At 50.0% G+C, this 15,612-nt stretch overlaps 1 protein-coding gene across 2 annotated transcripts in view; it reads right to left on the minus strand.

Annotated features, from left to right (window-relative positions):
- ABCC1 (ATP binding cassette subfamily C member 1 (ABCC1 blood group)) overlaps positions 1–8,957 on the minus strand; it is a 141,811-nt gene extending 132,854 nt beyond the window's left edge. Inside the window, exon 1 of one of the 2 annotated variants that reach the window (XM_072753779.1) lies at positions 8,766–8,957. In XM_072753779.1, coding sequence (XP_072609880.1) covers positions 8,766–8,813 — 48 coding nt within the window. In that variant the 5' untranslated portion in view covers positions 8,814–8,957. The remainder of the gene's footprint in view (positions 1–8,765) is intronic. The other variant, XM_072753778.1, reaches the window with a different exon arrangement.
- Between the last annotated feature and the right edge of the window lie 6,655 nt (positions 8,958–15,612).

Below are 15,612 nucleotides of genomic sequence, written 5' to 3' on the forward strand. Positions count from 1 at the left end.
GTAAGGAGCAAAACACAAAACGTTTAGAATATGAAGCTCTCTAGGGAAGAAAAAAAGATATAGGTATTCTCGTACCCCTTCATACATATTTGCAGGTGCCTGGCATTTTTCTAGAAGGATACTCAAGAAACTATCATCAGTGGCTACCCCTGGGAAAAGAGGAGGAGCCGTATTAAAATGTTTACTTTCCCCTGTATTCTCCTATTCACCGTTTTTAAAATAGTACAATCAAAACAGTTACCACACAAGATCTTCATGCAATCAGCCAGATCAATTCAAAATCTAGTGTTTTTTAAAGATTATTTTTTTAAAGCAACCTGTAATTTCAACGGGGGCTTGAACTCAACTCTGAGATCAAGAGTCGCATGCTCTTCTGACTGAGCCAGCCAGGCGCCCCTCAACATCCAGCTTTAAAAGAAGAGTTTCCTAAAAAAATAAAAAATAAAAAATAAAAATAAAAAAAAATAAAAAAAATAAAAATAAAAGAAGAGTTTCCTAGCAATTTAAAGGAAGTCATCTAAACCAGTCACAAAATGCCTCTGGAAGAGAATCCAGGGCAGCGGGGAATCCCAGCTTGGTCTGACCCTGAAGGGTTTTCAGCTACGGTTCAGAAACAGATGAGACTCATTAAAAAAAAAAAAAAAATTAAAAGCATTGAATTTAATTGTAAAAACCTGAGACTCATTCCAACATAAATGGATCAGAAGCCCACGCCTCTGCAAGTATGGCTCTGTTTCCTCGCCAAGCTTCCTCTTTGGAATTTTCAGGCCCCTATTATCACTACAAGCCATTTTATTAATGCTTTCTGCGTTTTTGCAGGATGCTGTAGGCAAGATTTTTATGAGACGGGCTCTGTAGTTCCTCTGAGTTAAACTCTCTGATACTTTGACAACTCCACGCACCCCAGGGCCTTTGCACCCGTGGTTCTCTCTACCTAATACTTCTTTCCCCAGTCCTTTCACGGCCAACTTCGCCATTCAGATCACAGGTGAAATGTTATCTCCTCTGAAAGGCTGTTCCTGGATACCCTTCTATCATAGCTTGTACCCCACCGCCAATGTTCCTCCCAGTTTGTGTCTCTGTGGCACTTACCACTACCCAAAATCGTTCTGGTCATTCCTAATGTAAGCTCCATGAGCACAAGGACCTCATCTACCTTGTTTGTGGCTGTATGCCCAGTATCTAGAACACAGTAGATGCTCAATTAACAAAAGACTGACTAAATGAGTAAGAAACAGTTGTGGCTTGAAGAACAAGCAATCAAATCCAGTGTTTTGAAAGACCACTCTGAAGTTGTGCTGGGGAAAATTAAAGAAATACTCTCTGACGAGAAGGGCACCTCCCAATCAAGTAACCACCCAAGGGGCCTATAAAAGGTAAACTGAGATTCTCAGAGAGGAAAGGGAGAAGCCTCATAAAAAGTCAATTACTACCTCCCCAGTCATCTAGACCCATTTTCCAGGACTTGGCAACCTCCCCCAGAACGTGAATCCCACAATTAAGCTAAGGGGACACTTAAGTAGAACCTCAACTTCATGACTGTCCACCTCTCCTGGGGCAGTTTAAAATGAGAGAGTCAAGGGGCACCCGGCGGGGGGGCGGGGGTGCTCAGTCGGTTAAGCGTCTGCCTTCAGCTCAGGGTGTGATCTCAGGGTCCTGGGATCGAGTCCTGCGTGGGACTCCCTGCTCAGCGGGGAGTCTACTTCTCCCTCTCCCTCTGCTCCACCCCCTGCTCCTGCTCTTTCTCTAATAAATAAAGTATTTCAAATAAATAAAATAAAACAAGGGAGTGAAGGGTCCGAGCCAACCTCTATCATCACACACGCTCCAGCCAGAATGAAGGAGCGCAGAGGAACACAGGCCTGGGTGCAAAGAGGCAAGCAGCAAGGCTATGCCTGCAAGTTCCTGCTCCAGGGAATTAAGAGTCTAACCTCCTTATGGTCTCATTAAGCTTCTCCAAGGCAACCCCTGTAAGCCAATTACACGAGAAGGGCAACAGCCTAACATCTCACAGGCATGAAGGCAAATCTTGCCCCAGATTTATTCTCCAGATGCCTCCAATGGCCATGGGACTTTACCACCCAAAGGACATGTGGCAATGTCTGGAGGCATCTGTGTTGGTGTGCCACACAAGGTGGGGTTCCTGGCACCCGGAGGGGAGAGGGCCAAGGATCCTGCTGAATGTCCCAAAGGGCAGCCCTTACAGCAGAGGACCACCTGGCCCCGAATGCCAAAGTGCCAAGGCTGACAATCTGTGCTTCACGCCTACCACCCCCGTCCCGAAACTGGCTTCCCCAAAGCCTCCCCACCCACCCTCAGCCTCCAAGAGGCAAGTACAGGTTCCATGCCTTCATCACGAGACGCTCTCCCAGTTCCCATGCCAGGCTTGGGGAAGCCCTCGCCTCAGGATGTTCAACCCTCTGGCATTATATTCCCAATCCCTTTTATTAGCACTTCCTTTTTGCAAAATGTTCAGGCAAGTTTTGATGGGCTCAAGTTTTACTAATCATTAGGCTATGATAATAAAAGCTAGACCTCATCACCCTCATCCCGCATGAAAATCTAGAGCCAAAAGACACACAAGACACTTGCTTCAAATTCCTGGGGGGAAAAAAAATTCCTGGGACATTGGCAATTTGTTTCTCCCCCTGCACACTCCCCCCAGCCAGAAACCGGCCAACGTGAACTTGGTGGAGCCCTTGGTCTTTGCACCACCAAACGAACAAGTCGCATGGACCCCAGGCACTTCGCCAAAAGCTTTAGGCTTCCAGGAAGAGGATGTCCACTCAACTGGCCACAGGTGCCAGGTGGCTCCCTCATGGAAGGAAGCGACCTGGTGAGAAAGCACTAAGGGAAAAAAGTGAGCAACACTGGGCTCCAGGATTGAAGCCACAACAAGGAGGCCTGGCAATTACAGCAAACGGGAGCCAGAAGACCTGTTCTGGGGAGGGCAGCCCCAGTTGACCACTACCAGGTACCAACACGGGCCCCACTGCTATCACATCTTCTGATTTTTCAGAAGTCAGAAATAAGTGTTTTTCTGTACACTCTTTCTGTGAGTAAATAGCAGCAATGACAGGAATTCATAATTATAAATAAGGCCAAGCCAGCACACTGGTGGACTAGATCTATACCTTAGGGACTCGAATTCAAATGCTGATTGACCCTAGTATGTGTGAGGCACTGAGTCCTGGGGAAAAGAGAGGAGGAAGACTCGGTGCTGACCCTCGCAAAGTAAAATCTACGCCGTCAAGTGTGCAAGCCAGAGGGCTCAATCTCCCTGGGTATCCGTTCCACACAGGTGAGTGACTCTTCTGTCAGAGACCTCTGGAGAGAGGCTGCAACACAGCTCAAAAGCCATTCCAGTGCTTTGTGTCATTCTTTCCTTCACAAATATTTACTGAGCACCTACTACATCTCAGGCACCATTCTAAGTGCTAGGATTATGGCCATAAATAAACACAGGCTGAAAAAAAAAACTCTACTCCTGTGGAGTGGACCTGTTGATGGGAGTTTACAGAGAATAAGCAAAATAAATAAAATATCTGGTGTATTAGATTGGTTCGGGGCCAGGGGCAGGCGGGGCGGGGGGAAGCCTGAGTGCAGGGAAGGAGAGAGGTACACGAAAGTGGCAGGGAGTCAGAGAAAAACTGCCTAAGGTGCCATCTGAACAAACACTCAAAGGTAAAGGAGTATTCCAGGCAAGGGAAACAAGTGCAAAGGCCCTGAGGCAGCCTAGTAACCAGTGTGGCAGGAAGAAAGTGAGAAAGAAAGTAGGTGATGAGGTCAGAGAGGTGCTGGGGCGATTCTGCTGACTCCTGTAGGCCGAAGCCTTTTGGCTTCTGAGCAAAGTGTGGAGTCACTGCAGGGTTTCAAGCAGAAGTGGGGACAGGACCTGACCTGTGTCTTGAACAGGACCCCTCTGGTTGCTGGGTTGAGACTAGGGGTCAAGGATGGAAACAGAAGAGCAGGAGGGAGGGACTGTTCAAATCCTGGAGTGAGCCCATCGACAGTGGCTCTGGCCAGAATGGGGGGAGGGGGGGTGTTGTGAGAAGCTGGCAGATTTGGAAACATTTTGAAGAAAAAGGCAACAGGATGTGCTGACTTCAGAGATGTGGAATAGGAGGGGGAAAGGGGAGGGGGTGGGTCAAGGATGCTGCAGGTTGGGGGCCCTCGGAGGATGGGGCTGGTGTTACGGGACATGCAGAGGGTCCGAAGTTCTGTTTGGGACAGGCTAGGTTGGAGACGCCCCGTCTCCCACTGGAGACAGCGGTTCCTAAAAGTTGAGACCACGACCACATTCAAAAGGCAAGTCGTCTCCAAGAGCATCACCAGTGGAACCAGTCCAGCTGGGGGAATGAGAGCAGGACAAGGCCCTGAGGCGACCCAGAGAACCCCAAACTAGCTCTCATCCGGCCCTGTCCCCTCAAAGTTTCCCCTTTTCTCCTCCCAAAGTCATTCACCTTCTACCCTTGGGCCCACCACGCCACCACTCCAGGCCTCCGCTCATGCTGTGTGGGGAGAGGAGGACCCCATTCATTCTAGGGTCCCTTTCACCTCTAACAATCCAGAGGAGGAGACTGGAAGGAGAGGTGAACAAAAGGGGGAAGAAGGGAAGGTGGAAGAAGGAAAAAGGATGAGTCTGAAAACCAACAGGAAATGTGCAGGGGTTGTGGGGGGGGCAGTTAGGGGTGAAATATGGCTCTTCAAAGGTTGTCATGAAGCCCAGAATAGCTATTAAGGGACAAATTACACGGAGTCCAGGGGCACCTGGGTGGCCCAGTGGTTGAGCGCCTGCCTTCGGCTCAGGGCATGATCCCAAGGTCCCAGGATCACGTCCCACATGGGACTCCCCACAGGGAACCTGCATCTTCCCCTATGTCTCGGCCTCTCTCTGTGTGTTTCTCATGAATAAATAAATAAATAAAAGCTTTAAAAAAAATTACACTGACTCAGGCCAGATCTTATTCAGGAGGAATTTTTAATAGCTTCTAAAATATTTCTGTTCTCCCACCCCTTACTGATTCAAATACTCAGAGATTCACTGAGTTGTCTGAGGCAAGCGGCAGCTCAGGAGCCAAACACTAGCAGGCTTCCACAAACCACAACACAGATCTGCTACTGGGGTTCATCCCCAGCCACAGCAGGTACAGCAGCAAAAACTAACTCGAGGGACGCCTGGGTGGCTCAGTGGTTGAGCATCTGCCTTTGGCTCAGGGCCTGATCCCAGGATCCAGGATCAAGTCCTGCATCAGGCTCCCTACAGCAAGCCTGCTTCTCCCTCTGCCTCTCATGAACAAATAAATAAATCTTAAACAAAACAAAACAAAAACCTAACTTGAGAACTCCAACCGGTGTGGACCGCTCACAATTACTGAGCATCAACTGTATACCAGGCAGCAATGTTCTATGCACCCGCCAAGGATTCGCTCATTTGTTCCCATGTGACTGCTCTTTGCTCAGTATGGTGTTCTCACCTCCATTTTCCAAATAGGTAAACTAAGGCACGCCGGAAGTAACTTGACTGAGCAGCAGAACCAGGATTTGAAGCCAGGGGACGCAGGCACTCGCTCTCAGGCACTGTGTGCTGCTTACTGATTTTTCTCCCACTTTGACATTTTTCCAATTTTTCTACGTAATAAATAATTTTTAAAAGTTAAGCCACAATGGGGCACCTGGGTGGCTCAGTGGTTGAGTGCCTGCCTTTGGCTCAGGGTGTGATCCCAGGGTCCCAGGATCAAGTCCTGCATCAGGCTCCCCACAGGGAGCCTGCTTCTCCCTCTGCCTGTGTTTCTGCCTCTCTCTGTGTGTGTCTCTCATAAATAAATAAATAAAAAATAAAAGTTAACCCACAGGGAGAGGCCCAGGCCCATTCACCCAACCATCATACAAACACCAGCCACGAAACAGCCCCTCTTGCCAGCACAAACAGAAAAAAAAAACAAACCAAATGTTGGTGAACTCAACACCGATTTGGGTAATGAAGCTCCTCTGATCTCATCCCAGAACATTTGCCGGGGTGAGGGTGGTTAAGTCAGTGGAACCCTCACCGTGGGCCATTTCCACGTTCTGGTTTTTCCGGACGTTTCCTGAAGCTCAGAGGCAGGCACTGGCCCAGGAACAAAGCTCTGATAAGAGTCTCACGTGGGCCAGTCCCTTTAATTTCTAAACACACGACCTTGGTCAGGGAGAAGCCAGGCATAAGTGGTGGGGTGGGGGAGCCCAATCCCTTCCCCAGCAGTTGATGAAAAAGTCCAAAGGAAAGAGGAGCAAGTGGAAACATACAACTTCATCTTTAGAAAGAATGGTAAAAAATATTGTTTAACTCTGTTCAGGGCACAGGCCGATCTCACTCTTCAAACAATCATAACCATAAAAAGCCCCAAAAGTTGAGGCTTTTTTTTTTTGAGGGGGGGAAATCCTGCTCCCATTTTACAGATGAGGAATCTGAGCAGAGAAAGGTAAAGAGGCTTGGCCCAAGGTCACACAGCTTAACTGGCTGGGAGGCTGGCCTCCCCCAGCCTTGAGTGTGCCACCCTAGCAAACACAGAAGCCACCTTCTTTCTGTTCTATTTGGTTTCTCCTACTACCTGGAAGTTCTCATGCAGCAGTGGGCCAGCTCTCAAACTCTGGTTCTAGGCTCCACACCTCCCCCCTCCTACCCAAAACTGGGGCATCCAGGAATCCAGAAGGAGAAGAAACATAGCAAAGTCTGCAAGCTCAAAGACTGGGTGGAGAGGGAAGGCCAGCCATTGCCTTCCTCAAGAAAACCACCACTGGATAATTTCCATAGCAAAAAGCCCAAGGAGAAAAAACACAATTGGCTTCCCGAAACGAGCTTCTCAAGCTAAATAAATTGTGAGCACCCCCAAACACACTGCGCTTTGGAAAACCTCATTAACCATCAACTGCCAGTTGTCATCAATAAAGCACCTCCCTATGCAAAATCTAATTTATGGTCGCCTATTTTTTTTTCCCCTGTGTCATCCAGGAGAAGAAAATAAACAAGGAAACACTCCAAAAGTCACAGCAACACTAGACCAAGATCCTCCTCTGAACCTCTGCTGAAATAATCTTGGTGCTGTTATACCCAGCATAGGGAGCAGGGACTCCACAAGCTTTTTCCAGAGTCCTACTTTGCAAATGCTCGGTTCTCCAATCTCCCCAGACCCCGAATGCAAAAGCATCTTTTCCAGCCCTGTGTAAATTTGTGATCTCATTGGCCTGAAAATTAGGTCTATTTGGTTGATACCCAATGCTCCCCCCACCCAAAAAAAATAAAGCCTTCCCTGGGACCCTCAAAGAATGACTTTTTCGCACTCCAGAGGGAACCTGCAAGGAAAGGGCCACAAAACAGGACAAGGAGGTATTTTTGGATGCTAATCACCAGCTCCTAACAGGCAAAGCTGTTTTTCTCTCCTGAGTCCTAAACAAAAGGGGGAAACTATCATGTCCAGATTTGCCTATTGTTCCTACCAGTAATTAAGACAATGTGACACAGACGTGCCCTCCTGGAACAAAGGGGTAAATCGCATTACAGGGTAAACTAGAGCCCAAGACAGTGGGGATTAAACCACAGAAAGTGGACTTCGGAGCCGGGGCCAGGCGCAGCACTGAACACGCAGAGGAAAACTTGCCTGGGCGAAAGCCACGTGCATCCCCACTGAGAGGAGCCTCATGTTACAGAGGTAGGATGGCACAGGTACCAGGGTCTGGGGCATCCTGGGAGGGGGGGTGGCACAGGTACCAGGGTCTGGGGCATCCTGGGAGGGGGGTGGCACAGGTACCAGGGTCTGGGGCATCCTGGGAGGGGGGGTGGCACAGGTACCAGGGTCTGGGGCATCCTGGGAGGGGGTGGGTGGCACAGGTACCAGGGTCTGGGGCATCCTGGGAGGGGGTGGGTGGCACAGGTACCAGGGTCTGGGGCATCCTGGGAGGGGGGGATGGCACAGGTACCAGGGTCTGGGGTCCTGGGAGGGGGGATGGCACAGGTACCAGGGTCTGGGGCATCCTGGGAGGGGGGATGGCACAGGTACCAGGGTCTGGGGCATCCTGGGAGGGGGTGGGTGGCACAGGTACCAGGGTCTGGGGCATCCTGGGAGGGGGTGGGTGGCACAGGTACCAGGGTCTGGGGCATCCTGGGAGGGGGTGGGTGGCACAGGTACCAGGGTCTGGGGCATCCTGGGAGGGGGGTGGCACAGGTACCAGGGTCTGGGGCATCCTGTGAGGGGGGTGGGGGGTGTCAGGTGAGACACACCAGGGGTGAGCAGCCCTACTTTCCTCCCTGGCTGTTCCCCCCAACTTCCCCTAATTCTTCCCCCTGTTTCTCCCAGATGCCTCTACAGTAATTAAAGCGGCAGACAGAAAGTAAAAGATGGCAAAAAAAAAAAAAAAAAAAAGTGTACCACAACCTAGTAATGTTGATGCAGCACGCCCCGGGGGGGGGGGGGGGGGGGGTAAACATCCCTTCGCACAGCCCGCCAGCCTCTTCCCAGCGCAGACCCTCGCCAAGGGGGCTCCCACAAAGGGGATGGGAGAGCTTCATCCGGGGGACACCCCAACCTGGGCCGCCCCCATCTCCGGAGTCCCCTTCCGCGAAGGTTATTTTTAATTGCACGGAGGCAACTGCAAAGCAGGCAGCCCCCCGCCCCCCGTCTCTCCGGCCGGGCCGCGGAGCTCGGCACATGCACAGCCCCCGCCCTGCCCGGAGCTCCCCCCACGTGCGCACCCCCCCCGGAGCCCCCGCGCGGCCGCCCAGCACGTACCCAGAAGGGGTCGGAGCCGTCGGCGCTGCAGAAGCCGCGGAGCGCCATGCGGCGGGCGGGCCCGGGGCTGCTGGCGGCGGCGGCGGCGGCGGCGGCGGCGGCGGGGCGGGAGCGCGAGCCGGAGCGCGAGCGGGAGGCGGCGGCGCCCAGGCCCTGGTTGGCCCGCGCGTCACGGGGATGCGGCGCCCCGCCCCGCCCGGCCCGGCCCGGCCCGCCCCGGCGCCCCGCTCACCTCCTGCGGCGGCCCTGCTGGGCGCGGGGGGGCTGCGCGGCGCCCAGGAGCCCCGGCCCGGGGCGGGGGGGGGGGCAGCGCCGGGAGCGGTGGCTCCGGGAGGACGCAGGTGCGGAGCCCCGGGTCGCCCGAGGGTGCCCCCCACCCCGAGCCGGCCCCCCCCCGGATCCCTCCAGCCGCTTGCAGGGCTTCCCCGGCGCGCTGACCCCAGAGCCGGCACACACCGGAGGGGCTGGATGCACCCGCCAAGTCTGCCCCTCGCAGGTGGGGACACTGGGCTCCGAGCCGCGCCGCGCCGAGCCGTGCCCAAGGTCACGCAGCAGGCCCGTAGTACGAGTGCGATTCGAACCCACGACCCCTCGAAACGCCAGGGCGCTCGGGGCTGGGGGACTCCAAACCCCATCCCAAACAGCTGTCGCCCCACGTGTGTGCAAAGCGCCTGAGGCTCAGAGAGGCGACCGTGCCTTGCCCAAGGTCACACAGCAGCCATAGCAGGCTGCTATGGGATTTGAACCCACGACCCATCGCGCTCCAGAGCGCTCGGGAGCGGAAGAGGCCAATTCTCTCTCCTAAACCATTGTCACACACACCCCCACACCCCCCCCCACCCCCCCGTGAACAAAGCGCCTTGGCATTTTTCTCCACCGTCTTTGAGCATCCCTCAAGAAATAACCAGGTTATTGATCATCACCTTAGAGGTTGAAGACGCTGAAGCCTGGAGACATACAGACCTTCCTCAACACATGTGGGGGTTACATGGGATAAACCCATGTAAGGTGACACTATCCCAAGTTGAAAACGTACTTGATATACCTAAACTACCAAACGTCATAGCTTAGCCTAGCCCATTAAATGGACTCAGATCACGTAGGTTAGTCTACAGTTGAGCAAAATCATCTAACACAAAGCCTACTTTATAATAAAATGTTGAATATGTCCCACAATTTATTGAACACTGTACTGAAAGTGAAAAACAGAATGGTTCTCAATATATCAGTTCTAAGGCCTGCAGCTTGCTGCCTCCTAAGAAGGTATCATAGGACATCTCGCTAGCCCGGGACAACATTCAAATTCAAAATTCAAAAAAAAAAAAAAATTCAAAATTCAAAGGCCAGTTTAGGCCAGTTTCTACAGAATGTGTATACTTTCACACCATCATGAAATGGAAAAATTTTAAGTCAAACCATCATTTAAGTCTGGGACCATCTGTAGGAATAATTAATGAGCATCTACAGTCATGGGGCTTCCTAGGGCCCTGTTCTTACTCGTGAACATGAATTAAATGCTCACGACCACCCCATGAAGTTATTATTATTATTAATCCCATTTTACAGTTGAAAAGGCTGGGCAGAGGCAGAGTAACTTGTCAGGGGCTGTGTAGACAGTAGATGGCTGAATCACACTTTGAACTCAGGCAGACTGGTTGGGAAGGGAGGAGTCTATAACCATGACCATTTTGCCCTATCGCCTCAGCACTGGTTAATATATGGGCAGTCAGTGACACAGGAGCGGGGGCTGGGGCCCGGGAGTCTAAGCTTTCACCCTGGATACCAGCAAAACCTTTCCTCTCCCCCTCTCCTCCTGAATCCCCTGCCTGATGTATAGTTTCCATTACACACGCACATCAACTGCACCGAATAAATAAGAGGAGTGATTGAATGGGAGACGCCCAAAGGGCCTAGGGAGGGATATAGGATTGGTTTCTATGATCTTTTAAAAAATTTATTTACTTCTTTATTTTAGAGCGAGTGAGAGAGAGAGCATGAGAAGGAGGGGTAGATGGAGAGGTAGAAAGAATCTCAAGCAGACTCCTTGCTGAGCTCGATGTGGGGCTCAATCTCATGACCATAAGATCAAGACCTACGCCAAAGCCAAGATTTGGATGCTTAGCTGACTACACCACCCAGGTGCTCCTCTATGATTTTTTAATGGGCCCGGGCTCCCCCCAAGAGTGAGTTTTTAAGGAATAATTACTTTCAAGTGATAATGCTCCTTGAGTAGTTGCTTTGAGGTTTATACGTTCAACAAATATTTATTGAACATCTATTTTAAGCCAGGTCTTGCTAGTAATAGGAGAAAGTTGCTGTTCCTGTGGAGTTTAAAAGATCAGGGGCTTTTTGTTTTTAAATAATTTTTATATCCAACATGAGACTTGAATGTACAACACCAAGATCAAGAGTCAGATGCTCTACTGACTGAGCCAGCCAGGTGCCCCAAAGTGTTGAGTTGTTTTTTTTTTTTTAAGTTTTTTTTTTTTTTTTTTTTTTTTTTATGGTGGGGGAACGGGTTAATTAAATAATCACATAAATAAAAGCCATTTACAGCTGTGGTAAAAGATGGGAAGAAAGGGTGGAAATGAGCCAACAAGGGTCCTGGCCTACTGGCAGTGGAAGTCAAGGAATGCTTCTGGAAGGATGAAGTTTTTGAGCTGAGATCTAAGTGATAAGTCTGGTCTCAGGCCTGGATCAGGCTGTAGAAAACAGAAACAGGATGGAGCAGGTCCTCAGAAGAACTGGAAGACGATCTGGGTGGCAGGAATCCAGAGACAGAAGCAGAAGGGACCCATCCAGGGCAAGAGGCATAGAAGGGCCAGAGCTTGCAGGATCTTGTTGGCTGAGGGAGGGGCTTCAGCTGGGCCCTAAGAGCAAGGCAGGCTAGATGTGTTTCCATTCTCATCCACACGTTTTGTTCATTCATTCTTTCAACAAATATTAATTGAACAAACACGAAAAAATTCTTAACATCATGAGTCAACAGGGAAATGTAAATAAAACCCCTTCCATGACAACCTACCAGAGTGATTAAGTTGAAAATACCAAGTTTCGGCAAAGCTACAGAACGAAAACTCCCAACTCTGTTAGCGGGAGTGCAAATTGGTTCAACCGCTTTGGAAAACTGCTGGGTACTTTCTGACGAAGCTAAACACACGATTACGTGGCAATCCTCCTCTCCCTGGAGGAGGAGGAGCTTCGGGGCGGGGGTGTGGAGTGTTTATGTGCATCGAGAAACATCTACGAGAAATGTTCATAACAGCTTTGAGTAGTGAAAAACTAGAAGTAACCAAGTGGCCCGTCAGCAGTCAAAAGATGAATGAATCGTGGCATATGTACACAATGGATCACTACACAGCCAAAACATTTTTAAAAAAAGAATCAGGGGCGCCTGGGTGGCTCAGTTGGTTGAGTCAGACTCGTGATTTTGGCTCAGATTATGATGTCAGGGTCATGAGATTGAGCCCCGCATCAGGCTCCATGCTCAACAAAGACTCTGCTTGGAATTCCCTCCCCCCCCTTCAAAAAAAAAAAAAAAAATCAGGGGCAGCCCAGGTGGCTCAGTGGTTTAGTGCCACCTTCGGCCCAGGGCCTGATCTTAGAGACCCAGGATTGAGTCCCGCATCGGGCTCCCTGCATGGAGTTGGCTTCTCCCTCTGCCTTTCTCTCTCTGTGTCTCTCATGAATAAGTAAAAATCTTTTTAAAAAAATAAAAAATAAAAATAAATTAAAAAATCAGGGCATCTGGGTGGCTCAGTGGGTTAAGCATCTGCCTTCAGCTCAGGTCATGATCTTGGGGTCCTGGGATCAAGCCCCACATCAGGCTCCCTGCTCAGCTAGGAGTCTGCTTCTCCCTCTTCTTCTACCCCTCCCCCCCGCTCATGCACTCTCTCTCCCTCTCTCATAATTAATAAATAAGATCTTTAAAAATATATAAAGAGTATAAAATTACTAACACAGGTAACAATAGGAAAGAATGGAATCTCACCAAATGTAAAAATGCATTAAAAAGTAAGGAGAAAAAAAAAAAAGTAAGGAGCAAATGAAGCCAGACATAAACAAATACATTTTTTCACGATGCCGTCTATAAGTTCAAGCAGAGGTGTGACTAATAAATATTGATCTGAGTTAGAACAATGGCTATGTTGGGAGGTCTTGATTAGGAAGGGATACAAGAGGACCTGGCAGGGATCTGGAAATGTACCAAACTGGATCTGGCGGTAATTATACGCTTTATACACGCACACACACACGCATCTTAAAATTCATTGAGCTGCACACTCATGTTGGTTGTACTTGCTCTATAAAACATAAAGATTTAAAACAGACTGGGGATCCCTGGGTGGCTCAGTGGTTTGGCGCCTGCCTTCGGCCCAGGGCGTGATCTTGGAGTCCCGGGATCGAGTCCTGCGTCGGACTCCCTGCATGGAGCCTGTTTCTCCCTCTGCCTGTTTCTCCCTCTGCCTGTGTCTCTGCCTCTCTCTCTCTCTCTCTCTCTCTATCTCTCATGAATAAATAAATAAAATATTTTTTAAAAATGTAAAACAGAAAATAAATAATAAGTGTACCATCTTCCTGGAATAGAGATTAAGGGTCAGGGACACGAGATAACGCACAAGGTCTCATCTCTGGGATGTGGCCAAGAGAGGCAAAGCCTGCTCTGAACTGCCATGCCCTCCCCTCCCCGAGCTCCTCCCGCAGCCACAGACCCAAAGGCCCTCTTTTCTTCTCTCCGTCTCCTTCCTCCTCAACTTTGGCTCCATTGCAATTAGAAACATCCGAGACCTAGCGGCTCTGGGCCCTGGGCTGAACCCACCCTACCAACAACCAACAGAAGAACTGGTGCTAGGATCCCTGGGTGGCTCAGTGGTTTGGTGCCTACCTTAGGCCCAGGGCGTGATCCTGGATCAAGCTCCCCGCATGGTGCCTGCTTCTCCTTCTCCTGTGTTTCTGCCTCTCTTTCTCTCTCTCTGTGTCTCTCATAAATAAATAAAATCTTAAAAAAAAAAAAAAAACAGAGGAACTGGTGCTGAAAATGTAGGATCTAGATTTCAAGCGCTGGCAGCCAAGGTAGACTGTGAGTGAGTGAATCCAGCAGACAAGCAGGCTGGGGAGATCCTTATTCCTTCCTGAATCATAGCATCCTGGTCCTGTTCACTTATTTTTCAGTACTGATCACTATTTGCCATCATTTGATTATTTATTGGCTCCATGCAGGCCTCCTCGGCCGCACTGGAAGGTACTAGATACTAACCATCCCTCACGTGGCATCCCTCCTTCCTGGTGTCCTGTGCCTGGACCTCCCCACTGCAATCAGAGCTCTGCACAGCAGCCAGGGGCTCCTGTGAAAGCAGAAAAGCTACACATGCCGCATAAAGCCTGCCTGGCCTCCCACCATGCTTAGTACAAAACCCGACCAGATATGGTCCAGCGCTTCCGTTTCTGGATATGCACCTACAAGAAGTGAAAACGGGGAAATATTATATTGTGAATAAATATTATATTGTGTATATTTTGCCACCATCTGAGAAATAAGGATACATGACAAGGCCCTCTGGGACCAGGCTCCTGTCCATCTCCAAAGGCCATCTTGCCCCTGTTTGTCCTCAAACCTTGCATGTCAGCCACATAGAGGGCTTTCTGCTCCTGGAACTCACCAAGCTCATTGCCCACATCTGGCCTTTATCCCTGCTGATTCCTCTGCATGGAGCCTTCTTCCTCCAGGTCTTTAAGTGGCCTGTGGATCCCCTCACTCAGGACTCAGCTCAAATGTCACCTCCTCCGAGTGCCCTTCCCTAAGGAACTTGCCCTGAGTAGCCCCATCCCCTTGAACTCATCACCTACTTTATTTTCTTCATAGCAGTTAACACTCCCTGCCAATGTTTGTTAAATGGGCCCTTCTCTCCTCCTAGAATAAGGACATGACCTTGTTTCCCTTCGGGAACTCACTCAACACATTTTTTAAAAAAGATTACTTATTTATTTATTCATGAGAGACACAGAGAGAGGCAGAGACACAGGCAGAGGGAGAAGCAGGCTCCATGCAGCTAGCCCGAGACGGGACTCTATCTCGGGACCTCGGGATCACGACCTGAGCCCAAGGTAGATGCTCAACCACTGAGCCACCCAGGCGTCCCTCACTCAACAAATATTTATGGCGCATCAGGCAGTGTCCTGGGCAGAAGCGGGTAAACTACTACCAGACCTTTGTTTTTTTGTCAATAACGTCTCATTGGAATACAGTCCCATGCATTGCTTTAATGCATTTTTTTATAGCTGCTTCAGCCCTACAACCTCAGAGCTGAGGGAAGTCATGGGAGAGAACTCAGCTGAGAAGCAGTGGGATTTGAATTAGGTTTTAACAGGTCACTCTGGCTGCTGCGTGGAGAATAGACCAAGGGTGGGCTTGACAGCCAGTGGGACAGTGGAAACACAGTGTGATAAGATCAAAGCAAAACAGGTCTGTGAATAAAGGGGCTAATGTCAGCCTTGACTGCCACGTGGACCCAGGGTCCTGTTTCCCTGAAGCTATAAGGTGAAGTTACTGTGGACTCTTGTGTTCAGAAAGCCCTGATCTGAGGCTCTGTGCTGGGTGTTGGAAATCGGGGCAGCTTCTCCTCTGTGTCCAGGTAACAGATCTTCCAGGAGAGAGAAAGCTATTTCACTGCTATGGGTACAGTTTCAAACTGCAAATTCTCTGTGATTTTAGGGAACAAAATTTCTCGCCAAGTAAGAAAGGAACGGTCGCTCAAAGAGAGAGGTCACTTTGACACCTTACAGGTGCAGAGTGTCCTCTCGAGAAATACTGCCTCCTGTTACCTTTGCAATTGGTTTGGTTGTGTCT

The sequence above is a fragment of the Vulpes vulpes genome, chromosome 3 (genome assembly GCF_048418805.1).
Source record: "Vulpes vulpes isolate BD-2025 chromosome 3, VulVul3, whole genome shotgun sequence".
Classification (NCBI taxonomy): domain Eukaryota; kingdom Metazoa; phylum Chordata; class Mammalia; order Carnivora; family Canidae; genus Vulpes; species Vulpes vulpes.